The sequence below is a fragment of the Danio rerio genome, chromosome 6 (assembly GCF_052040795.2).
Source record: "Danio rerio strain M-AB ecotype USA chromosome 6, GRCz13ab, whole genome shotgun sequence".
NCBI classification, from domain to species: Eukaryota; Metazoa; Chordata; class Actinopteri; order Cypriniformes; family Danionidae; genus Danio; species Danio rerio.
Genome location: NC_141026.1, coordinates 47,957,350 through 47,983,525, shown reverse-complemented (window position 1 = coordinate 47,983,525; position 26,176 = coordinate 47,957,350). Strand labels below are relative to the sequence as shown.

Sequence of the window (26,176 nt, the reverse complement as noted above, 5' to 3'; positions counted from 1 at the left end):
TTGTTTCAGCTCATTTTAAATAAGTAGTTTGAACAAGCAGCAAAACATTTTTTCAGTGTAAAAAATCCTAAAGGTTTGCATGAAAATTGACTACATCAACTAAAATGTCAAACTAAAGTGATGATTAAACTCTAGATTAAACAAGTCTTTCTTTTAACTTTAAACACCTGATTACTTTTATTGTCAACATTTCCCTCTCTTGATTTAATCCCATTGTGTTCACAAAGCATGCTGGAAACTACCCTAACCAGCTCGTTCCATCCAACACAATTCCAACAAAATTCCTTCATGTTGTCCCAACATAAGTTGACTTAATGGTTTACAAATTTAGGTGGATTGAATAAAAATTGAGTAAATTGGCCAAAGAAATGACAAGAATTGTGTTGTTTCAACTCATTTTAAATGGGTAGTTTCAACAATCAGCAGTAATAATGTTTTTGAATGTATTGAACAAAAAGCAAATGTCATTTTTTAAGTGTGGATATAGGAAGTCATTTCCTTCAAGTCAGTTTTAAACGATCTTTATGAATAATAGTTATTTATTTCAATATAATTTGATTATTTATTCATATTTATCGCAGACTCTAAATATGTAGCTCGAACTATTACTAAGTCAAGCCATTCATAAAACAGTTCTTCAAGTTTTGTCATGTCATTGAATGCAGCTACATTAAATGCACTTAATGTATTAACGTATTGGACCACTATAAAAAGCTCTGCCCTCAAAAAGGAAAGTATTCATCTTGAGTTTCAATTGAAGGTTTTTCCTAGTAGTTTCATGGAATTCCCCTAAGGTCATGTTACAGCTTTCCCATACCCTCCAACAGCTGATATGACTCAGTGGGCAGAGCTACCATTACCTGAGATACTTTGTGTGTGTAAGAGTGTTACCATCACAACGGCTCACCGCAGATTACAGAGAAGCTTTGGCATGCCCAAGGTCTGTCTGGAGTAGTCATCATCATGTAATTAAAGGTTGGGTCCAACTTCTCCGGACACCTTTTATATTTGTGGGAAGATGCGGTTATGAGAAGACACGCTATTTCTGCACAACTTTAAAACCAAAGATATTATATTTTTTCCATTGCAGACCATACTTTTTAAAATAAATACTATTTAAAAAAATCTAATGACTCTGAAAAGAACATTTGACATTCATGGAAATTTTACATTACATTTTTTCTGTATTTTGTATGACTTTTTTTTTTAAAGTATTTTTTTCCCTGCAAAACATTGAAATTTATAGATTTTCTTTCTTCAGATTAAATGTACACTCATTAACATAAAGTTTCTCAATTTCAAAGTATTTAAAGTATCCCTGAAGACTCACTTTTTTAGACTTGTCTGTTTGGGAGTTGTGAGTGTATTTCTGATCAGTTTTTTATTTTTATTTATTTGTTTGTTTGTTTTGTTTTTGTTTTTTCTGTTGTATCCTTGTATCTTTTAAGTGTAAATAGCATTGAAAATTTATATTTAAAGGTGCTATATAAAATAAATCTATAATGATAATAATAGTAATTATTATTATTATTATTATTATTAGTAGTAGTAGTAGTAGTATTCAATTATTATTATTATTATTATTATTATTATTATTATTATTATTATTATTATTAAATATACACTCTAAAACATAAAGATTATTAATATTAAAGTATTTTAAGTATCTCTGAAGACTCACTTTTTTAGACTTTTAGAGATTTTTTAGAGCTTTAAAAATTAAGATTTAAAGGTGCTATATGAAAATAAAATAATGATGATGATAATAATAATAATAATAATAATAATAATAATAATAATAATAATAATAATAATAATAATAATTATTATTATTATTATTATTATTATTATTATTATTACTGTTATTATAATTAATAGTTGTACTATTAGTAGTATTTATTAGTATTGACTCTGTAAAATGAACATTTACCATCAATGGAACCTTTTAACTGCACAAAAGTTCTTATTTTCATATAGGAAAACATGAAACTTGGTGAAAAAACTTTTTTATTTTTTCAATTTAGAAATTGGAACCTTTTAAAAGCATTCTGTTGAAAAGGGGAAACAAAGCTTACATGAAGTCTTTTCAACCATTAGAAAAATGCAATCTCAGGAAACCATGCTTAAAAGGCCTTGGCTTCTGGCAACCCTACAGGAACTTGCACCTGAAGCGGACATTGAAGCACATCAAGGGAGTTCGGAATATTTGAAGCCATTCGGGGTCTTTGGAAAAGGGCAGATTCCTCACATTTCCTTCATAAAGTAGTCTCCAGGAGACGTTTTAAATGTTTTGACACCATTGGAGGAAACGTGATGAATGATGACCCTATGAAATAGCTGATGGGGAGATGTAATGGAGATTGGTATCTTGTTGACTTATGTGATGACATGCTTTAGGAATGAGGAGTTACATGTCCAGACATCCCAACCTGAGCTTCTTTCCGTTCCCACTTCGACAAAGACCTTTTCTTCTGCGCTTCATCATTGTTTCACTCTATAATTTGTTCATGCACTCATCACTTAAAAGACTGTACTAATTAACGACCTTTTTTGCCTCTTGATTCAACTTGCTTGTTTTTTTTCTCTCCTCCATGTAGTGCCTCAAAGCATTCAATGCAAAAGGGGTCCTTAACCCCAAACAGCCATCAGGACAATGAAGTTGCTGTTGTCATTGTTTTCATGGGAGTTTTACGAGTGCTTTTCTACGTGACTGCTGCTCTGTTCAACTTATCGCCACCTGCCAGTGTTTGATGGGGTGGATTGTGGTTGGTTGAGGGTTGGGAAATGGGGGAGGGGTCTCGTTTGAAAAGTTTCGGGGGAGATCCCAAATGTTCAGTGGATTCATTGCTGGGGAATTTGATACTGGTCTAGCTAATATATTAGATTGCAGAGGAGGTTCTTTCTTTCTTTCTTTCTTTCTTTCTTTCTTTCTTTCTTTCTTTCTTTCTTTCTTTCTTTCTTTCTTTCACTCTCTTCCTTTCACTGTTTTCTTTCTTTCTTTCTTTCTTTCTATTTTTACTTTCTGTCTTTATTTATTTATTTTTCTTTTTTTCTTTTTTCTTTCTTTTTTCAAAATTTTCTTTCTTTCTTTCTTTATTTATTTATTTTCTTTCTTTCTTTCTTTTTTCTATTTTCTATTTTTCTTTCTTTCTTTCTTTCTTACTTTTTTCTATTCTTTTCTTTCTTTCTTACTTTCTTTTTTCTATTTTTCTTTCTTTCTTTCTTTCTATTTTTTTCTTAATTTCTTTCTTTCTGTCTGTCTGTCTGTCTGTCTGTCTGTCTGTCTGTCTATTGGAGGCTGTTTAATAGTTGTATATTTTCATTTGCCATATTATTCACTTGTATTTTACATTACATAACAACAAATAATCCATTAAAAACACTTAACACAAAAAATGATACAACTAAAATATTTAACAACTACAATTATTGCTCAATGATACTGAAATGATACTGTACATTTATGGCATCATTGTAATAATATAAATGTAATGATATTGTATTAATAAATAATACTGTGAAAGCTTTTTCCTATAATATTTTGATAAAATCAGATTTAAAAATTGTAATAAAATTAAAATAGTAAGAATTAAAAAAAATGAAAAGGTGAATTGTTGTTTATATTAATATCACATTAACATTTAAACAAAAATGTACATTTAGAATAGTTTTTAAGAATTTGAACTTAAAATGACTGACATTAAGCCTTTATTTTTTTCTTGCAAAAGCCATCATTGTGGAGGACTACTGTGTTGGCGAAACTGCTATTCTAACTGTTGACCTTTCTGCCCAAAGGGCATTAACTATTCCCTCTGTGCATTGTGTTCGCAAGCCAAAGACTTGAGAGTTTTATCAGCTCTGCCAATCACTTGTGTCATGCATATTTTAGCAGTTGTGGGAACACAAGTACGCAAATGCCCTTTCAGTCGCTTTTTTCACACTTTCCTCAGAAAGTGTTTGTCATGTCGCCTTGACCATCCACCAACGCAACATTGCCCGAAATAGCTTCTCAGGCAAATTGGCCAGCTTGACTAGTCAGTAGTGCCATAATCCAGTCACCACTTACAAACCACATTCTAAACATATTTCACACAAGGATCCCACGGAAAATGATGCTAACATACTGAATCAGCCTTATTACTCATTACTGACACATTTCTGCATTCTGTGAAATTTAGATTCATTCAGACTCCCCAATTTCACATTTGCCACTCTCAATAGATGCAAACACCAAGATTAGAGGAATAGAGTGGGAGTTTCCCTGCTCTTGTTCAGGCTTCAAATAAAATGCACAAAGAAGGGCTTGCTTTTCTTATGCGGGACCCCCCTCCTATAGACGTCCACCCTTATACACAGAGCAAATACACAAAAACCCGATGTAAAATCCCAGCGGGAGGACTTCTGTCAGCAATCCTCACGCACCCATTCACGCTCACACTCGCACACCTCCCACTGGTCGTCGCTCTGAACCTCGGCCCTTTGTTTGAGGTGAGCACTGAGAGAAGGGCCCCAGGGGGCACACACCCCTCAAAGGACGTTCCTGGGCTCCGTGGAATCCATATTCACAGTGATTTTGCAAGCCAGTGAGTTTCTCATGCCCATTATAAGTACAGCTATCAGAAGCGGCTGCTTTTTAAAAATGTGCATGTGATTTTGAATCATTGCACCCGGCTGCTTTGTTAATGATTGTTATATCACCCCTGCCCTCCCACCACCCCCTCCATCAGCCTCCATTCCTTGTTTCCGGAGTTTCTTCCCTTTGTGTTTGTTATAGCATGTCCTCATCCTTCAGCAGAGGAAGGAAAGGAGGAGAAGAGGAGACCTTTATATTGACGCTTGCAATTCCGACATCCTGTTTTGTCCAGCGGACATCCACATGAGCTTCGCTGAACTGTTTTAAACATTTCACATGTTTTTCTTTGATGAACTTGACAGTTCATATGCTGTTCTGAGTAATGATACAAAAGTTAAGTGACCAGTCAAACTGGTTTTATTTCAAATAGCTGCATCTTCCGGTTGGATTGTGAATCTGTTTACTGCTTTGTTGAATGTTTGAATGCCTGTTGTGCACTGCCTGTCTTGATTGGCCTGTTTTGATGGTGCCAATAGATTAAGGCTTCCTTTTGTGTGCAATGTATGAAAATAAAATAGGTTATTATCGGATTTGCATGCAAATCCAGGGCCCTGTTTACTTATGATAAAGAGGGAACGACACTAAATATTGATATGTACGAGGTCTGAAACACTTTAAGTTTATCCACCATTGACAACTTTGAAATAAAGTTGGACTGTCGCTAGTAGACAGTCATGTGATTAAATGCCATTAAAAACCATACAAAAGACCAGCTTCTCAAACATTATGAGATATATTGTTGAATTGCAGTAGTCAGACAGGATTTAAAGTTTGTAGGTTGAAATTGTATGCTTAGTTTAAAGGTGGAAAAAAAGGTCGACTCACCAGTTCTGTTTCTAGCTAAAACCTAGAACATTTTACATAGCTGTGCAGTTGTTGGACCGGAAGCTTAAGTTGTTACTCTCCGTATTATTTGCAGTTGTCTGTTTTTGTGTTCATATGTAAATTTGCTCATGCTAATTTAACAAAATTAGATCGAAAGATTTGAAGAAGCCATATAAGCTTTCTCTTCAAGCAAATCATAAATATTCACAATTAAAGTGGAGCGAACAGAAATGAATGGAAAGGCAAAAATGCTTTTTTTTGTGATTTATTTGTTCTTAAAATATGATAAAGGGACTGTTCACCCCACAAAAAAATTCATTCACACCTGTAGATTGATTCTTTTGTTACGAAATAGGGATTAAACTTGGTACAATTTTGAACTTTGTTCATGGTGCGGTTCGCTTTCACACAGCAAAGTTTGTATGACGTACCCCAACACCATAAGGACGTTGGATTTTATTTGGAAATGAAAATAGTGTTGACGTCACACAATGTCAGGCCAACATCAATGTCCAACGTCCAACCTAAAATCAACTAAATATCAACGGTACTTAGGTTACACCATGACGATGTGTGGACGTTACCACTATGACATCTATCAGACATTGGATTTTGGTCACTTTTCAAAACAACCTAAAATCAACCAAATAGCAACGTCTACTCAAGTTACACCATGACGTTGTGTGCACATACCACTATTACATATATCAGACAATGGATTTTGGTCACTTTCCAATACACAACCTAAAATCAACCAAATATCAATGTAGTTTGACATCGTTATTGGACGTCAAAATAACATTGTCCTTAGACGTTAACTAGACATTGAATTTTGGTCACCTGACATCATTACCTAAATCTAACCTTATGTAAATCTTATGATGTTTTGTGCCTGCTGGGATTGTCAGTAGATATAAATCAGATAGGTAAGACTTTCTCATACATAGCCTTGACTAGAATTATGCATTATAGGCTTTACATAGAGAGAAATAACAGATAAACCAAGACTGCAGTTCGGTCCGTTTTCCTAACGGATAAACTGCTCTCTGTAATAGTTCAGCATGCTTTCACTTTCGCATTTGACATGAAGCGCTCATTTACCGGTAGGAATGACATCCCGCCCTACTCATAATTCTCTCCTCATCATTATGCTTTCTCACTACAATCGATTCGCTCCAGAGTTTGTTTCAATTGAGCCGATGCCACCTTATCCAGGCGTTCTCAGACTGATTGTTTTGGCGCAGATCCGAGGGTGATTGCTGGATTCACATATGCCAAATGACTGGGTAAATGCACCCGGTTCCGAAACAAAAGTCTAGCTGTAAAAGCACCCTTCATCGTTTACTCACCCTGTGGTTCAAACCTTTATGAGTTTCTTCCTTCTGTTAAACACAAAAGAAGATGTTTTGAAGAAAGCTGAAATCCAATAACCATTGCCTTCCATAGTCGAAAAACCAAGTACTATGAAAGTTGGTGGTTATAAGTTTCCAACATTTTTCAAAATATCCTCTCTTGTGTTCAACAGAAGAAAGAAATTCATAAAGGTCTGAAACGAGTAAAGAGTTCAGCAAAAAATAACAGATTTTAAATTATTGTGTGAACTATCCCTTTAATACAATGTGTAAATGTTATCTGTATTGTTTTAATTCATTAAATGTCTCATCATGTTCAACATTTCTTCGTGTCTACAGCTTGTGAACCGGGTTTCTACAAGAGCACTGATTCCAGCCAGCCTTGTGAAGTGTGTCCAGAAAACACCCAACGTTCGGGACGGGGAGCACTGTTGTGCCCCTGCATGGAGGGTTTCTACCGGGCTCCCACAGACCCAAACTCCGCTCCTTGCTCTTGTAAGTTTGAATCTTCATTCTGAGAAGTTCATTCTGAAACTACTGACCTAATTCTCAAACATTTTACCCTGCTCTGCTCTTCTAGCTCTTCCTAGCCCACCCCGAGACCTGGTTTACACTCCTCTCCTGACAGCAGGAAGTTTGCAGCTGCTTTGGCGCCCACCGGCAGACACTGGTGGTCGGAGTGACGTCACATACAGTGTGGCATGCGAGCGCTGTGAGGGTGGTCTGTGTACGCTGTGTGGCGGAAGGGTGCGATTCGAGCCTGCGCAGACAGCCTTGAGAGCCCCCGAGGTCGTGGTTAGCGAGCTAGAGCCTCATGTAAACTACACTTTTACAGTCGAGGCCCAAAATGGCGTCTCCCAGTTCAGTCGAAAGAGAGCCAAGGCTAGCATCACAACAGTGCTTCACTTCACAGGTTAGATTTTGCATATAAAGCTATTGTAATGCCTAAATCACAGCTAATCACATTTAATTTGATGCTACTTGAAGCTGAGTTTTGTACCAGCGTGGGTAATTGTGGGCGGAGCTAGCTTGTGAGCTTCATTGCTTGTCACGGCTGGAGAAGATTAACAGATTAGTAAGGAGGGGAATGGACAACATGTCATGCCTGCTTAAGACATGGCGTATCAAATTCTGTTCACTTGTAATCTGTTTCGTTGATGGTTTTAGCCAAAATACTGATGACTGCTTGTGCTTTTGTTGTTCAGATGGCCCGAGGGTGCTGTACTTGAGAGTTGAAGATCGGACCACCAGCAGTCTGACTTTGTCCTGGGCTGTGGACCATCATGTGCAGAATCAACCCTCCCCTCGCTACGAGCTCATGTACCGCAAGAAGGTGATTAAGCGTCTTTTTTCTCTAACGTTCATTCATTTTCTTTTCGGCTTAGTCCCTTAATTAATCAGGGGTCGCCACAGAGGAATGAACCGCCAACTTATCCAGCATATGTTTTACACAGTGGATGCCCTTCCAGCTGCAACCCATCACTGGGAAACACCCATACACTCTCATTCACACACATTCACTACGGACAATTTCGTTTACCCAATTCACCTATAGTGCACATCTTTAGACTGTGGGGAAACCGGAGCACCTGGAGGAAACCCATGCCAACACGGGGAGAACATGCAAACTCCACACAGAAATGCCAAATAACCCAGCTGAGGCTCGGACCAGCAACCTTTTTGCTTTGAGGCTACAGCGCTACCCACTGCGCCACCCCGCCACCTATTTTCTCTTATATTTTTTCGGTAAATAAAAATAGCAAAGTGAATTGGGTGGTAAACAACGATGGTAAACAACCACTTTGCAATACTCAAGAATCACATACATTACCCTAGCAACCACCTTGCAATTCCTGTGAACCACTAGAACTCCATAGCAACAGCATGGCAATAAACACTAGAACACCCTAGAAACCACACTGCCTGAACCCCATAGAAAACCCTAGCAACCACTTACCTATGTACAATAATCACATATATTACCCTAGCAACAACCTTCCAGAACTTAAGAACATCCTAGCAAAAACATGGCAATAAACACTAGAACACCTTAGAAACGCACAGCAATTTACACGACCCACCTAGAACATTCTAACAACTATTTGGCAATTCCCACAAACCACTCAGAACTCCATAGCCAACACTTAGGAATACCTAGGGTCTGCAAAGATTACCTTAGCAACCAGTAAGAATATGCTTTGCAACTACTTTGCAACACACATGAGCAGCCTAGTGTAGCATAGCAACAACATGGGACAAAACACTAGAACACTGTAGAAACCTTACAGCAATGTTCACAAACCAACAAGAACACCCTAACAACCATTTGACATCATCTTGAACACCCTAACAACCACTTAGCAATACCCAAAAAGCATGTGGATCATACTTGAAACCATTTGGCAAACAACCCAGAACACATTTACAACCATTTAGCAATATTCAGAAATACTAAAAACACCCTAGCAACCACATTGAAGATCATAGCAATAGCATAAGAATATTTTTTGTAACTACTTTGCAACACCCATGAGCAGCCTAGCGTAGCAAAGCAACAAAATGGCACTGAACAACATTAGAACATTCTAGAAACCACACAGCAATAACCACGAACCAACTAGAACACCCTAACAACCATTTAGCAATACCCATGAATCATCTAGAACACCCCAGCAACCACTTAGAAATTCCCAAAAAAGTATGTGGATCACCCTAGAAACAACTTGGCAATCCCTACAAACAACCCAGAACACCCTAGCAACCCTTGCTACAAGCAGTGACGCTACTAGCTTAGCTACATTTCTCAGTAGCATTGCGGTAACTTTTCAGTAGCGAAGCTATTATTTAAGTCAAATAATTCAGTAGCGTCCACACAAGCTACATTTACCGATAGCAGATCAATAAGTGACGGCACCGACATTCACAGAGCTGTGAGGCCGATGTCTAGCCAATGAAAGTAAATCCATATGATACCGAGGATGACGATTTCTTGTTCTTCCAGTTTTCTCAGTGGTCGACAACAAACTTTTTGGTGCGTTACTGCCACCTCTCGCTCTGGTTGGTGATGTCGCCAACCAATTCGTCGAAATTTGCTTGATGGAAAGACTTTTTGTGTTGTCAATATGCTTGTGTTTATATAGTTCCTATTGGTGTGTATGTGCATCATTGGGTGCAATATTTGTATGTTTATAACCAACTCTGAGTATAGTGGGGGTCGTGAGTCACTGGAGTTGTTATTATAGGGGTCGCGGGCTGCAAAGTTTGAGAACTTAGCATTTTCTTCAGATTTCTTATTCTTCATGGGTTTCATGGCCTTTCCGTGTGTTCTTCCTAGCATAAACATTCAATTTCCTCTTCTCTTTGTTTCATAGGAGGATCCTGGAGAGCTGGATGTCACCACCTATACCGTCCTGGTTCTGGAGAAGAACTCGGTGCCGATTAATGACCTCTTACCAGGAACAAAGTACGTGTTTCGTGTTCACACCCTGACAGCAGAAGGCCATCCCAGCAGCCACAGCGCGGAGCTTGAATTTGAGACGCTGCCTCTCGGTAAGTGCGTGCGAACACATGCGTGGGCGTTGAGTTTGAATGCTTTCGGGCATGAGAAAGTGTGTAACTTAGATGCATTGGTGATAGGCTGTGTGCGTGTGCGTGTGTGGTGCGTTAGTGTTTGTCAGTATAAGTAAAGTGAACTTCTTTTTTCATTCTCACAGCGGAATCTCGGACACAGAACAGTTCCATGGTTGTAATGGGAGCCATCGCCGGGGGCGGGGTCATGTTGCTGATTGTGGTGGTTATTCTGCTTCTGCACAAAAGGTTAGCAAACGTATCTCTGCTCTCACTTTTTCCAGTCTATTCTCTTCTTTATCTCTATCCAGACCGCAGAGCAGGATTTCCCAACTTGGCCTTCAATGCCTGCCCACACTGTTTACATTCCAGCTTTGATCTGCAATCATGCTCATTTAAAGAAACCATCGAGATAGCAGCTTTAATTATCTCGCTAATGTGATGTTGAATGCTCTTTCATCAGGAGGCTGAATTCCCACGTCAGACGGAGGGTTGATGGAGATTACTTTTCATGTCCAGGTATGACATGGATTTTGGCATTTGTGTGCATCTGTTTGGTATTTGAAATGGTCTGATGGTCAGCAATAACTTTGTATGAAATCAGTGGAGATCATCGTACAGTGGGTGTCATCTAATCCAAGGTCAAATCTTTTCTTGTTTTGAAGAAAAACTCCTTCCGTTGAAGACCTACATCGATCCCCACACATATGAAGACCCCTGTGCGGCCATCCTCAAGTTTGCCAGTGAGATTCATCCTGGTCACATCACCAAGCAGAAAGTCATTGGTGCAGGTCAGTGTTCATATTGTGTTAGCCGTATGGTATATTAATAGTATACATGGACTAATATAAATATCTAAATATTTTAGAATATAATTTATTTTTAAGTATTTTTGGTTTATTTTAGTTTAAGTAAACATTATATTATTCAGTTTGTTATTCATTCATGGTAGAGCTGCACAATATTACACAATATAATCTGACATTGCGATATTTTGTTATATTGCGAAATGAATACACCAGATGACCTGAATAGCTTAATTTAGAAAAATAAATCTTGAATTTAGATAGATTGGGGTAATTTTGTGTGAAAATTGGGATGTGAAATAATTGCAAGCAAGAATAATTACAATAGAGCAAAGAAATAAAGTTGAAAAAACATAGATTTATAGTTTTCTAGAAAGTCAAACACTATTAAGACACACAAAGCCAGTAATGAAATGTAAAAATAACTCTATATAGTCTTAGTTGTATTAATCAGTAAAATTATTCTTCAATAAAGTTACAAATGTACTTTTTTTTTATTACCCGAACTCCCTTGAAATGCCTTTAAAAACATGCGCAAATTAGCCAGATTCACTCTGTTATGGTTATACTTTGGAATGACTCCACAAACCTCCTGTATTTTTTAACTTTTTTCAACTATAATCCCTCAACATTGCATATCGTTTGATGTGACTATTGTGGACGCACACATATTGCGATATCAAAGCTGAAGCGATATATTGTGCAGCCCTAATTCATAGAATCACGAATAACTGACTTGTCAGTTGAACAGCTGTAGTAATACAACTATCAAAATAATAGAAAAACTGATTTTTTTTTAAAATAAAAAAGTTAACTTAGTTAACAATAGAAAATACTGGGGCATTTTATCTGTGTATTTATATACAGTATATGAAGAGTTCAGATGCAAAAGCCTCAACGTTTTAGCTAATATTTTCTTCTAAAACTAACATTTTTATTTAACTTTAAAGGCACAAAAAACACACTGAAGCCAGAAAAAAATGCACATTTTAAAATAAATTTTCAGATAACACTTTTAGAGGATTTGCATATTAACTTAGTATATACATATTATTTGAAATTATTCATAACCCTAGCAGGAACTTTAAGTAACGTTTGACTTTAACTTCTAACTTAAAGTAACTTAAAGCAAAAAAAAAAAAAAACGTTAAAGAAACGTTAACTCTGCTTCGGTCACTTTGTTACATTGTAACACTGCTAGTAGTTACCTCATACTACTTTCCTTTATATTATAAAGACACTGTCACTATCATATTTACAAGCTTTTTGCACTATTTACTCTTTTCCATCTGCACAACTCTGGTTTGCACTCCTTACCTTGTACTCTTAAGTATAACTGTATTTACAAATTTTTATTTTTACTAATATGTGTAATTGTATTATTGTAATTTCTTATTAAACTTCTACTTTTTGTATTAATACTATCTGTTTGGTCTGAGAGTAATGCAATTTCGATTCTCTGTATGTCCTGTACAGGTGGTTAAATTGACAATAAAGCTGACTTTATTGAACCAACAAGTTTTTTGACCAGAAACAACTCAGGCTTCTCTCAAAAGATAATAAGGCGATGAACAAAAGGCGTTATTGTGAAAAAAAAAAAAAACATATTTCTCAGCTTTTATTTCCAATTGAACAAAAACTTTTACTTATAATTTACGAATAATTTCGGGCTTGACTGTACACAGCTGAAGTCAGAATTATTATCCCTTCTGAATTATTAAGCCCTCTATATATTTTTCTCCCAATTTGTATAACGATGAGAGGAATTTTTAACATATATCTAAGCATAATAGTTTTAATAAATAATTTCTTATCTTATCTTTGTCATGATGACAGTAGATAACATTTCAAGATAGTAATAGTAGTATTCAGCTTGTAGTGGCATTTAAAGGCTTGACTAGGTTAATTAGGTTAATTTGGCAAGTTAGGTTAAATTAAACAACCTAAAATTGTTTTAAAAATATAAAACTGCTGTTATTCTAGCTAAAATAAAACAAATAAGACTTTTTCCATAAGAAAAGATATTTTAGGTATTACTGTGAATTTTTTTTCTGTGTACAGTTTTACCGGACTTCATTTTATTAGTTAAGATCAATAATTTTAAGAACCCATAATTGTCCAACAGGCGAGTTTGGGGAGGTGTTTCGTGGCTCTCTGAAGATGCCGGGCCGCAGTGAGGTCGCAGTAGCCATAAAGACACTGAAGCCAGGCTATACGGAAAAGCAGAGGCAAGACTTCCTCAGCGAGGCCAGCATCATGGGCCAGTTTTCCCACAAGAACATTATCCGTCTGGAAGGTGTCGTCACCAAATGTAAGTAATGTAATGTAATCAGATTATAAATGCATGCTTCTGGCAACTCTACATAGCAGTGCATGTTTTAACAGGATGTTCTCCTTCATTTCAGTCAAAGATGCCATGATTATCACCGAGTACATGGAGAATGGAGCTCTGGACCAGTATTTAAGGGTGTGTTTTGGTCTATGAATAAACAAATCTGAATAATCTGAAATGTATTAGAATCGCTGATGATTTTATTTGTGCTTAACAGGATCACGATGGGGATTTTTCCTCATACCAGCTTGTGGGGATGTTGAACGGCATTGCAGCAGGAATGAAGTATCTCTCAGACATGAACTACGTCCATCGGGACCTCGCAGCTCGCAATGTGCTGGTCAACAGCAACTTGGAGTGTAAAGTGTCCGATTTCGGCTTGTCTCGAGTGCTGGAGGACTTTCCTGAGGGAACATACACCACTACTGTAAGTGTTACCAATACACAGAATCATTACAAAATAAATCATAATAATTTATTTACACATTATTTGGTTCACTTTATTTTGATGGTGCCATTTAGACGTTCTGTTGACTATGGCCAGACTGAATATACCGACCTGTTTTGCAATTTGTGAGGATTTCTGCGGATTGATTTTCAGAGTAGCGTAACTAAAACTTGAAATAAAAACATGAAATTAAAAAAATAACACCTTTTTTATTTAAGTTTTACAATGTAAATCGAATTAGATTCAATTGTTTGGAAAATAAAGCAAGTTTATCATATAGTATATCTACTAAAAGACAGAAAATGTGATTGACATTCAGTGGTAGAAGGAGTATTGAAAAATCATACCTAAGTAAAAGTAACATTACTTGAAATAATAATATATTTAATAAAAATTTAGTGCAATAAGAGTAAAAGTATCTGTTTTAAATATTACTCAACGTATGAGCAAAAAGGCGACCTTTCAAAAGTACTCAAGAGTAGTGAGTATTATGTGGTAAAAAGCTGATGCATTTACATGTAAATTGTGGATGTGTGTGTAAACGTAACATTCTGTAGTGCATTTAGTTATTGCCCAGCAGGCACACAATGTCATAAGACGTTAATAGAAGGTTAGATTTAGGTTGTGATGTCAGGTGGCCAAAATTCAATGTCTAGCCAGCGTCTAAGGACAACATTATTTTGATTTCGAATAACATCATCAAATGATGTTGATATTTGGTTGATTTTTGGTTGTGTTAGAGAGTGATCAAACGTCGAGCCAACATCTTAAACCAACATCATATTGACGTCAGAAACTGACGTTTATTTGTCAGGTATGGCAGCCAAAATCCAACATCTGATAGACGTCATAGTGGTAACGTCCACACAACATCAAGCTGCAACATCATCATATTTGGTTGCTTTTAGGTTGAACATTGACGTCATTGGCCTGACGTTTGGTTCTGATTTTAAACCGATTTTCATTTGCAAACAAAATGCAGCGTCCCCACGACATTGGGGTACAACGTCAATCTGATGTCAGGTTGATATCTTGTGCCTACTGGGTGTTTAATGCCATTTCGGTCATCACACGGTAAGCAGCTGTCTCTGGGTCAATGTGCGTAAAGATTTTGGACATCTTCTTGGACACTTTTATTGCTTCCAAACAGTTTGACTCAAGGTAGTTCATTATGATATGATTTACCTTCTATGTTGAATTCGATTGGACTCACAGGACTGATTTTTCCAATCCCCATAAATAAGAAAAAATAAAGCAGTGACTGCAGGTTGAGGAAAAGTAGTGGAGTAAAAGTACAGATACTGTACAGCACTAAAAATGTATTCAAGGTAAAGTAAAAGTGCACATGCTTAAAACTACTTAGTAAACTACCATTTCTGAGAAAAACTACTCAATTACAGTAATTTGAGTATTTGTAATTTGCTTTAACTTTACACCACTGTTGACATTGTACATCAAACAAACTGTATTATAAATAAATCGTATAAACATTTGCATATTAGTCAGTAATATTACTGAAATTAATTTAAAAAATGGAATATACATGGACACATTTACATGATTTGATTTATTTTCGATCAAAAATATCATACATAAAATATTAACAAAATATCATAAGTAATTAAATAGGACTCAATAATGGACTAAACGGCTGTGTATTTCTTTGTGCACAGATTTTGTGTGGGCCTGATAGTCTATAAGTAACTTTAGAACTACAAATCATCTAACTGTCATTATAGTATTAGTAGATGGTTCACTTAATGTAAGCAGAATACGTTGTACTTGAATGTCTGCTGGGAGACCATCAAAATATAGCATTAGGAGGTAATGAGCTGCTAGTCTGCTAATACTTTAATGACTGTTTGATATGTAGTTGCAGTTAATTATAGCTAACAGAATGCCTGTATAGCAGGGGTTTTTAATCCTTAAAATGCCACAGATCCAAATTTATGACCATCGCTATGAGAACCCTTAACTTAAAATCCAGAAGGGACCATCAATTACTATTGCTTACAAAAGTGGGGCAGCACAGTGGCTCAGTGGGTAGCGATGTCGCCTCACAGCAAGAAGGTCACAGGTTTGAGTCCCGGCTGAGTCAGTTGGCATTTTAGTGCGAAGTTTACATGTTCATGTGGGTATTCTCTGGGTTCTCTGGTTTCCCCCTCAGTTTAAAGACATGAGCTATTAGTGAATTGAGTAAAATATATTGGCTGTACTGTATGTGTGTGAATAAGTGTGTATTGTTGTTTCCCAGCTGGAAGGGCAACAGCTGTGTAAAACGGATGCTGGATAAGTTGGTGGTTCATTCCGCTGTGGCGATCCCTGATGAGAAAAGGAACTAAGCCAAAAGAAATTGAATGAATGAATTATATACAAAAGTCTGACGTTGTATGTTGTTTGTTTTATTTGTTTTTAGGGCGGAAAGATTCCTATTCGCTGGACTGCACCAGAGGCAATAGCTTACAGGAAGTTCACTTCTGCTAGTGATGTGTGGAGCTTCGGCATAGTCATGTGGGAAGTGATGTCATTTGGAGAAAGACCCTACTGGGACATGAGCAACCAAGAGGTATGGGGTGTTACTTGTTATGTTTTTTGATCAATGGCTATACAAGAGGAGGCTGACATAAATTGGGTGATGATGGAAAACATGAATTAAGTAAAAGACATTTCTAGGAAACAGAAAATAAATAGGTTCGTTTACCTCAAAATGTTGTCATTCTGAACTCATAGGTTTTTAGTTGGTCCTCTGGGGCCAGATTCTCCAACAGTACGTAAGTTTAAACATAGCCTAGTTGTGACTTAAAGGGACACTAAGTTAAAACATTACTAAAATTTATTTGTGTTGCATCACTGAACGTAGTTTAAATGTGACGCTACATTACAACTAAATATTTACAGCAGCCTCCCCCATGTATAACGGTAGAAAAGAGACGACAGCGATTATAATGAAGAATGATCTTCCTCTACTCGCAACCTTATTTTCCTCCCAAATCTCGATTGATTTTTTTCAGTTTATGAAATGTGTTTAATTTTTTTTCAAGGAGTGTTTTGCGTTATTCATATTCATCAATTAAAACAAGAATTTCTTCATAACTGAGTTTTTCTTCCTGCTCTTTCAAATGTAGGATCTAAAATGTGTAGTATAATTTAGTTATAAACTTGCTACTAGTTACTAAGCTCCTAGTGTGGACTTTACACTCCAGTTTAAAAGAACTTATGATCAGCTGGTGCGACCCTACCCAAAATATGTTTATTAAATCTAACACAGTGGTTCTCAATCTTTTTTCACCAAGTACCACCTCCGAAAACCATTATATCTCCAAGTACCATCGTAATGACCGATATTGAAATACAGTCGCGTAGTAGGCCTAATTAAGCAGCCACAGCTCTGCACAGTTCAAAAACATGGCAGATTAATTCTTATTAGTATGAATATTTATTATTGTCAGCTACTTTAACTATTACAAATAATTTGAACAATAACATAAAAATAAACAAAACGTCAACATTTTTATTAAAATGTGCTTTTAAAATTTAATTAAAACGGCACTGTTCTTAAAAAGTAAAAAAAAACTGCTGTATCTTAATAATGTAAAGTATTATTATAAAGTAGCCTATTCATCAAAATATGAAAATGTTCCTTGGACCTCATAATTATAGGCTGTGTCATCATATTAAACTCTTTTTGATACATTTTGAAATATATGTTGCATCTATATATGATATATTTGTATATAGCTTTGAAATCTAAACATTAACTTGTATTTTAAATATATTAATTGAATTTTCATATTTAAACTATAAAAATTTGATCTGCTTACTGCACGTTAGAGAAGGCTTTGTGTCAGAAAAGCAAGTGATTATACGATTCCTGCCAACATTGGGATATAAAAACACGAGATACGCCTCAACAACCGGTATGAATATGGAAAGGAAATTAGACAATTAAAAATTGAAAATAAAATAACAGTTTAGCATATTATAATCAATTTACTGATCATACTGGGTTTATTATACGTCTTAAAGGGTAAACGTGTGTTCATTTTTTTTTTAACATTAACTATTAAGCGATTCCTCTGCGTACCACTTGAAGGAAGCCTGGTTACCACAGTTTGAGAAGCATTGATCTAACAGATTTCTTTCCCTCCACTGAAACTCTCTTCACCCCAATTGTGGTGCTTCAAACCCTTCATTAAAAAAACAAAAAATGGAATCATGTATCAAGTGGTTATGAAAACTGTGGATCAAGATTTCAAGAGCAGAAGCACAAACATGACATGCATGAATGAATCTCAAACTGTTTTAATGTCAATTAAAGTTCTGAATTTATGTATTTTCGGTGGACTTAAATTAAACTGTTAAATTCTTATGAATTTATAAACATTTTGAAAAGTCCAAATTTTGTGTGAATAGCAATTTTATTAAAAACGAACTACTTGATACTTTTTGAAAAGCCAGTTTAGGCCTTAGCAAGTACCCAGCAACCTAAGCTTTGATTTACACTGCACTGAATCTGTCCCTCCAGGATTTTTGAAGAAATATTTGTGCCATATTTGATTCCTACAATGACTGATTTTCTTAAAACCTATAGTATTATTTGTTTTAGTTCTTTATCTGGGAAAATCCTGAAGGGGCTGTTGAATGATATCACATCCTCTGTGAGCTCAGTTTCACTGTTTTTCTTTTACTTTTAATCACAGGTGATGAAATCCATAAACGACGGCTACAGGTTGCCAGCACCGATGGGCTGCCCGTCAGCAGTTAATCAGCTGATGCTGCAGTGTTGGATGCAGGACCGCTCCACTCGACCACGCTTTGTTGATATCGTCAACCTCCTGGAGAAGCTGCTGCGCAACCCGGAGTCACTTACATCCATCGCCAGCATCGACCCACGGTAAGAAACCGCTTCCAAAATGCTGCTGATAGATAACTGCAGATTTAATGCAGAATGAGAAGTGTTACAAATCAGGCCCTGTACATTATGCACTTATTAATACACCCTGTGCACTTCTGGTATTATCTAGTGTATGAAATTATTTAGTCCTATAACATCAGTCTGAAAGCTTTGCATTTGTTAGTTTTCAGGTTTTGGTCTTTGTGGCTAGTCATAAAGTGTGTTTTCAGACAAACAAAATGAAAACATTTCAAATTCAAATGTGTGTTTCAGTTTGTTTCTGTAGATTTCAATTACAATACATATTTTTAATGACAATGAGCTATAAATCTCAGATTCAATAGAACATGCATAGAAATCTGTGGAAATCAGGGCATTCATAACAAAATAATGCCTCTTTTACACTTGAAATTTTTTTTTTAGCATAAACGCACTAATTCCAATATTAATTATCAATTAATTTAATTTAATTTAATTTAATTTTTTATTTTATTTTATTTTATTTTTGCAGTTTAATTTAATTTTATAATTTAAATTCTGCATAAATAAAAAAAAATTAATAAATAAGTAAATGTCTATAAAAACTCATGTATAAATATTTTTTAAAATGCTAATATTATAAATAATTAAATAAATTACACAAGGGGACATGATGGAAATATTTATTTAATTATTTGCCTGCCCAAGCTATTAATTATTTCAATATTTATTAATGCAGGAATTTGTGGATTTCTTCTATGTGCATTTATTTATTTGCATATATATTTATTTAATGTTTTATTTAAGTAAGAATATATTGATTTATTTACTCATTTATTTATATATTTGCGTATTTATGTATTTATTGTTTTTGCAGGTTTCACCCTCCATACATTCACAATTTATAAAATAAAATAAACAAAATAAAATCATCATTACAAAATCTAATTTGCAAAAGCACATCAAGGGGAAGAAAAATAAAAATATTTTGAAAATAAATAACATTGAATTGCATTTTTTTCTTTTCAATTTACAAGAATAAATATGATATTATTTACCAATTAATAAAATAAATAATTAGTTAAATAATAAATTAAATAAAATAAAATAATTAAGAAGTTAAAAACATCAGCATGCAAAATAAGACAAAAGATCATGGAAATCCCATTTGCCCAAGTCATTTTTAACAAATGATCCACTTGTGATTTATACTTCAAAACAGCGCAGAATAGTGCATGAAATACAAACTGGGATGCAGCAATGTTCACTAAAACCTGGTTTATTTTTCATCACAGTGTCTCCATTCGTCTACCCAGCACTAGTGGTTGTGATGGCGCCCCCTTCAGGTCAGTGGACGAATGGCTGGAATCCATCAAAATGGCCCAGTACAGAGAAACCTTCGCCCTCGCTGGCATTAAATCTATCGACCAGGTGCTGCGCTTGAAAATTGAGTAAGTATCCTTTGCATTCAAAAACCAAACACAAATGTAACCAAATGTGTATTACCAAAAATTCCAAATGCCATCATATAACGTTTTTCTATCAACTTCTTTTTCTAAAGGGACATCGGGAATATTGGAGTTCGGCTGGCAGGTCATCAGAAGAGAATAGCATACAGCATTTTGGGCCTGCAAGACCCAGTGGGGGCCTTGGATTTGTTTGCAATGTGATAATACGGTCGACTGAAGCAACACTGTTTTGAATGGACTTAAAAAAAACTGACTAAAGACTAGAATGCCCTTTTTCAATCAAACGGACTCCCTCTGGGAATATGAACACTTTACTGTTAGTTTGTTTATGCATTTTATAGTCTATTTTTCCACATGTCAGATGGACCCTTATGCTCTTTGCCATGTTTTAAACATAAGCCATATTAAGCACATGTATGATGGTCAGCTTTGAAATGCTATAACTACTGTCTCAGGTCTGATGATTAGGGTACTATCAAGTCTACGGTAGTAACCTTGGATATTACTGTGGTGCCCTTATAGTGAACAGAGCTGCCCGAATATGAGGGGTTGAAGTCTGATTTAACTTTGTACAATTGTAATTGTAAAAATGTTTGTAGTAAACATGATTTTTTTTTTTTTGTCAAATTGTTGACCTGCATCCTTTTCTGTCAAAAGGATGTTTAAGATGTCTTATTTCAGCTCTTTTTATTTAATATTTATTTTTTATTTATTGTACGTGTTTGTAAAGAAAAATACTTTTGTGTATAGTATTAAAATATTTTTTAAGTCTTATCTTCAGTTGTGTTTTGTTTACCATAACATGCCTGAAATTAAAGCACAAAGTAACAACATTAAAGTGATTTGATTTATGTCTATATAACTGTAAAAGGCTTATGCTGTTACTATTATTAAGTGTCGGCAGCTAGCTCGCTGCAACTCTCACATGGTCGCCCACTGAAGCTAACCAGGGCTGTTCTGGTCACCTGGATGGGTGACCACATGGGAAAGCTAGGTTGCTGCTGGAAGTGGTGTTAATGAGGTCCTAACTCCCCAGTATATTGATGGGGACTCTATACTGCTCAGTGAGTACCGTCTTTCAAATGAGACGTCTCTGTGAGTCCTTGGATGTCCTTTGAAAAGAGTAGAGGTTTAACACCAGTATCCTGGCCAAATTTGCCCACTGGCCTCTATCCATCATGGCCACCTAACCATTCCCATCACTCTGTCTCCTCTCCACCAATCAGCTAATGTGTTGTGCGGTCTGGCACAATGTGGCCGTTGTCGCATTATCTAGGTGGATGCTGCAAACTTGTGGTGGAGTAGAAGATTCCCCCAAATGTCTAAAGTGCTTTGAGTGTCCAGGAAAAGCGCTATATAAAGGTAAGGAATTATTATTAAGTGTCATCAACTTTTGACTGATTTAAATGAATCACTCTTTCCAAAGCTGGGATTAACAGCAAACATTTTTCAGCACACTTTTCTCATTTAGTAACATTTAGTTAATGTGTGAACTAGTATTTATAAAAAAACATCGCATTTGTACAGCATTAGTTAACTTTCATAAATGTTAATTAAATAGTCAGTAATGTCAACAGATACATCTTGGAATTTTAATAATGTATTAGTGAATGTTGATCTTTGAGTTGTTTATTATTTATACATCTTTTTTGAAATATTGTTTATTGATAGTTCATGACGACAAAGTTAGCATAATTTTTGTATAAAAATAAATAAATTATATATATATATATATATATATATATATATATATATATATATATGAGCAATATCACACGAGTAGCAGTGCGATATGGCTGTATATCGGTACTGGTGGTAGGCATGCGTTGGCGGCCTCGTGCCTTAGTGCCCCCAAGAAGGTCGCTGGATCGAGCCTCGGCTGAGTTAGTTGCCGTTTCTGTGTGGAGTTTGCATGTTCTCCCTGCGTTCGCGTGGGTTTCCTGCGGGTGCTCCGGTTTCCCCCACAGTCCAAAAACATGCGATACAGGTGAATTGGATAAGCTAAATTGTCTGTAGTGTATGAGTGTGTATGGGTGTGTCCCAGTGATTGGTTGGAACTTGAAGGGCATTCACTGCAAAAAACATGCTGGATAAGTTGACAGGTTATTCCGCTGTAGCGGCCCCAGATTAATAAAAGGACTTAGTTGAAAAGAAAATTAATGAATGAAGATATATATATATTCATTCATTCATTCATTCATTTTCAGCTTAGTCCCAATATACATACACTTTGTTTGCCATAAAGACTGAAATCAGATCACATTCAGATTAACTGTGCCTTTCTACAATTTTATCCCTAAGGTGTGTTTTGCAATAGACATGCACAAATAAGTCAACTTAAGTAATATAATAAATAGTTGTTAAAGACACCTAATAAAAAGGAAGCCAAAACTCATTTATCTACTCTATAACTTTTGTAACTGCTTTCATTTTTGAAATTTCAGCAACACACTTTCCGTTGATGAGTTATAATTCCGTTTGTGAAGCCATTGACAGCAGTGGAGACAAAATGTCTGTGAGAAACTTGACTCACTTCACTCCTTCAATGACGAACGTGACTAAAACGAATGAATCACAATAATCGTAAAGTAGCTGCTTTTGAAGATCAAGAGGTCCAGCCCATGGATGAATGAAGATGCAGGATGAATGGATGCTGAGTGTGGTCTAATAGGTGTGCGTGCAATCGAGACGGAGACAGAAATTAAGCCCTTAATGATACCGTGTGGAAACTGACCTGGTGAACAAGTTTAAAGCTTGTCTTTTCTGCTCTGCTGTCTGTGGGTCAGACTCATTTTAATAGTGCAGACTCTGAAATTAATATCTTTTGTAAAATCATTAGGAAAGATTTACATTATGTTTACCTATAAATAAATCTGAAATCAGTCAAGAGTTGCATTTTTATGTATTTTTAACATTCTAATAAACTTAGTTAACTCTATTTGCCCCCGTAAGGAGATTTTATTTGCAGTATACACTAACAGAGACATCTGACATTTCACACTTGACATTTATATAATTAATTCATTTTTAAAAAGTAACATGGTACCCCTACTCTAAATACATATATCCAGTCTACTGGCCATCAACTGAGAGAGGATACATTTAAAAACTTAATTGCTTGAGGTATAAATAATAATTTAGTCAGGGAACACAATATATCAATAACCTGATGGTAACAATTTGAATGTGTATGATAAAAGATGCTTCTCATTGACAATCTTGATAACCTTATTTATTACTCTTTCTTTGTATAGGGTGCATCTGGAAAGTATTCACAGCGCCTCACTTTTTCCACAACTTTAATGTTACAGCAGTATAATGACAATGTAAAAAAAGATTTTTTTGAAATTGTTGCAAATTTATTACAAGTAAAAAAAATACAAATATTCACAGCCTTTGGTGTGAAGCTTTAAATTGAGCTCAGGTACATTCTGTTTCCACTGATTATTCTTGAGATGTTTCAGCAGCTTAATGGGAGTTCACTTGTGGTAAATTCAGTTGATTGGACATGATCTGAAATGGCATACACCTGTGTATATAAGGTCCCAGGGTTGACAGTGCATGTCAAAGCGCAAACCAAGCATGACGACAAAGGAATTTTCTGTAGACCTCAGAGACAGGATTGTCTTGAAGCACAAGGCGTGGGAAGGTTATAAAAAAAATTCTGTTGATCTAAAATGAGCATAGGTGGAAGATGTTTGGAACCACCAGGACTTTTCCTAGAGCTGGCCGGCCATCTATGCAGAGTGATAGGGGGAGAAGGGCCTTAGTCAGGGAGGTGATCAATAACCCGATGGTCACTCTTCTGAGCTCTAGCGTTCTTTTGTGGAGAGAGGAGAACCTTACAGAAAGACCATCTGTGCAGCAATCCACCAATCAGACCTGTATGGTAGTGGCAGATGAAAGCCACTCCCTGCATGGAATTTGCCAAAAGGCATCTGAAGGACTCTCAGACAATAAGAAATCTAATTCTCTGGTCTGATGAGACTAAAATTAAACTCTTTGGAGTGAATGCCAGGCATTACATTTGGAGAAAACCAGACACCGCTCATCACCAGGCTAATACCATCCCTACAGTGAAGCATGGTGGTGGCAGCATCATGCTGTGGGGATGTTTTTCAGCAGCAGGAACTGGAAGACTAGTCAGCATAGAGGGAAAGATGAATGCAGCGACATACAGAGACATCCTGAATGAAAACCTGCTTCAAAGTGCTCTTGACTTTAGACTGGGGCGACGGTTCATCTTTCAGCAAGACAATGAACTAAAGCACACCGCCAAAATATCAACAGAGTGGCTTCACAACAACTCGGTGAATGTCCCTGAGTGGCCCAGCCAGAGCTCAGACTTAAATCCTGTTGAACATCTTTGGAAAGATCTGAAAATGGCTGTACAAGTTCACTTCCCATCCAACCTGATATAGATTGAGAGGTACTGCAAAGAGAAATGGGCAAAAATTCCCAAAGACAGGTGTGCAAAGCTTGTGACATCATATTTAAAAAGACTTGATGCTGTAATTGCTGCCAAAGGTGCATCAACAAAGTACTGAGCAAAGGCTGTGAATACTTATGTGGTGTTCAGGTTTTTTATTTTCAATAAATTTGCAACAATTTCTAAATTTTTTTTTTTTACATTTTCATTATGGGTGTGTGTATTGTGTGTAGAATGTTGAGAAAATAAATTAATTTAATCCATTTTGGAATAAGGCTGTCACATTAAAAATGTGGAAAAAGTGAAGCGCTATGAATATTTTCCGGATGCACTGTATACTAACAATGCTCTTCAGTTTTATTCCCAACAACCAACAGGCTCTTTTTACCATCATCCCCAGTGACCTCTTCAGGGCCTCAGAAGCATTTCCATACCAACAGATCACACAAATGTTGCAATACTTTCAATAAAAACACTATAAAACATGATCAACAGTGTGTTGTCAACATTAAAAGACAATAGTTTCTTTAAGAAGTTCATTCTCTATTGAAGCTTTTTTTTCAGTCCATACTCCACCTAAATTTATTGTTCAACATCACACCCAATATAAGTTGATTAAGAAATAAATGACAAATCTACAGGCCTAAAAATGATCTTGTCACTAAAATTCATCATTTAATTTTAGTATCCACATAGCAAAGTTTCTTTGACCTACACAATCAGTTTTTGCTTGGCCCACATGCCGCAGTGAATTGTGTTACATAACTGAATTAAGTCTAGCTTCCCGACAAGGACCAATTAGGGCAAAGTCTCAGCCAAGTTAATAGCCCACATCTGGGCCTGAACTGGGCCAGATATGTTGGTGTGTCATGACTGCAATGACATTGATAAACCTACGAAACATTGTGCTTTGGGCACATTATGGATGTGTTTTTTTTTTCCCAAAGCTCCCTGATTGGTTAATTTAAATGTATTTTAAATGTGGGTCAAGAAAGGACAAACTTATGTGGCCCACATATTCATTTTTAACATCTGGACCAAGTGCTACATTTGACATCTGGCCCATGTCTTGTGTGCCGCCCTAAAGACGGTGCCACCTCTGCCAAACCCAGGCCATGTTTGGCCCACATGCTGTATGCCAGTGTCGGATGAATGCCTGTGTTGCCAGCTTCATGCCAAATCTGGGCCAGAATTCTTTGCTTCCTGGGTAGTAGTTTGATTTCCTACTGCATAAGTCTAGTCTTTCAACTTTCTTCAAAATATCTTCAAACCAGTAAAGGTTTGGAACCACTTGTATGAGAAAAAAACAGTAAGTCATTTTTATTTTTAGGTGAACTATCCCTTTAAATGCTGATTTTTATTTTTAAATTTAATTTTTTTTGTTTAAAACACAAGGGCTTTTATATAGGCAATTATGAGTGGAATTATGAACACATTAGTTT

At 36.0% G+C, this 26,176-nt stretch overlaps 1 protein-coding gene across 1 annotated transcript in view; it reads left to right on the top strand.

The window, feature by feature from the left end:
- epha2a (eph receptor A2 a) overlaps positions 1 to 21,079 on the top strand; it is a 30,679-nt gene extending 9,600 nt beyond the window's left edge. Inside the window, 14 exon segments of the mRNA NM_131415.1 lie at positions 7,150 to 7,305; positions 7,391 to 7,723; positions 8,016 to 8,143; positions 10,182 to 10,359; positions 10,524 to 10,626; positions 10,841 to 10,896; positions 11,043 to 11,168; positions 13,309 to 13,494; positions 13,589 to 13,650; positions 13,733 to 13,942; positions 16,380 to 16,529; positions 18,664 to 18,857; positions 20,132 to 20,287; positions 20,398 to 21,079. Coding sequence (NP_571490.1) covers positions 7,150 to 7,305; positions 7,391 to 7,723; positions 8,016 to 8,143; positions 10,182 to 10,359; positions 10,524 to 10,626; positions 10,841 to 10,896; positions 11,043 to 11,168; positions 13,309 to 13,494; positions 13,589 to 13,650; positions 13,733 to 13,942; positions 16,380 to 16,529; positions 18,664 to 18,857; positions 20,132 to 20,287; positions 20,398 to 20,506 — 2,147 coding nt within the window. The 3' untranslated portion in view covers positions 20,507 to 21,079.
- The last annotated feature ends 5,097 nt before the right edge of the window (positions 21,080 to 26,176 follow it).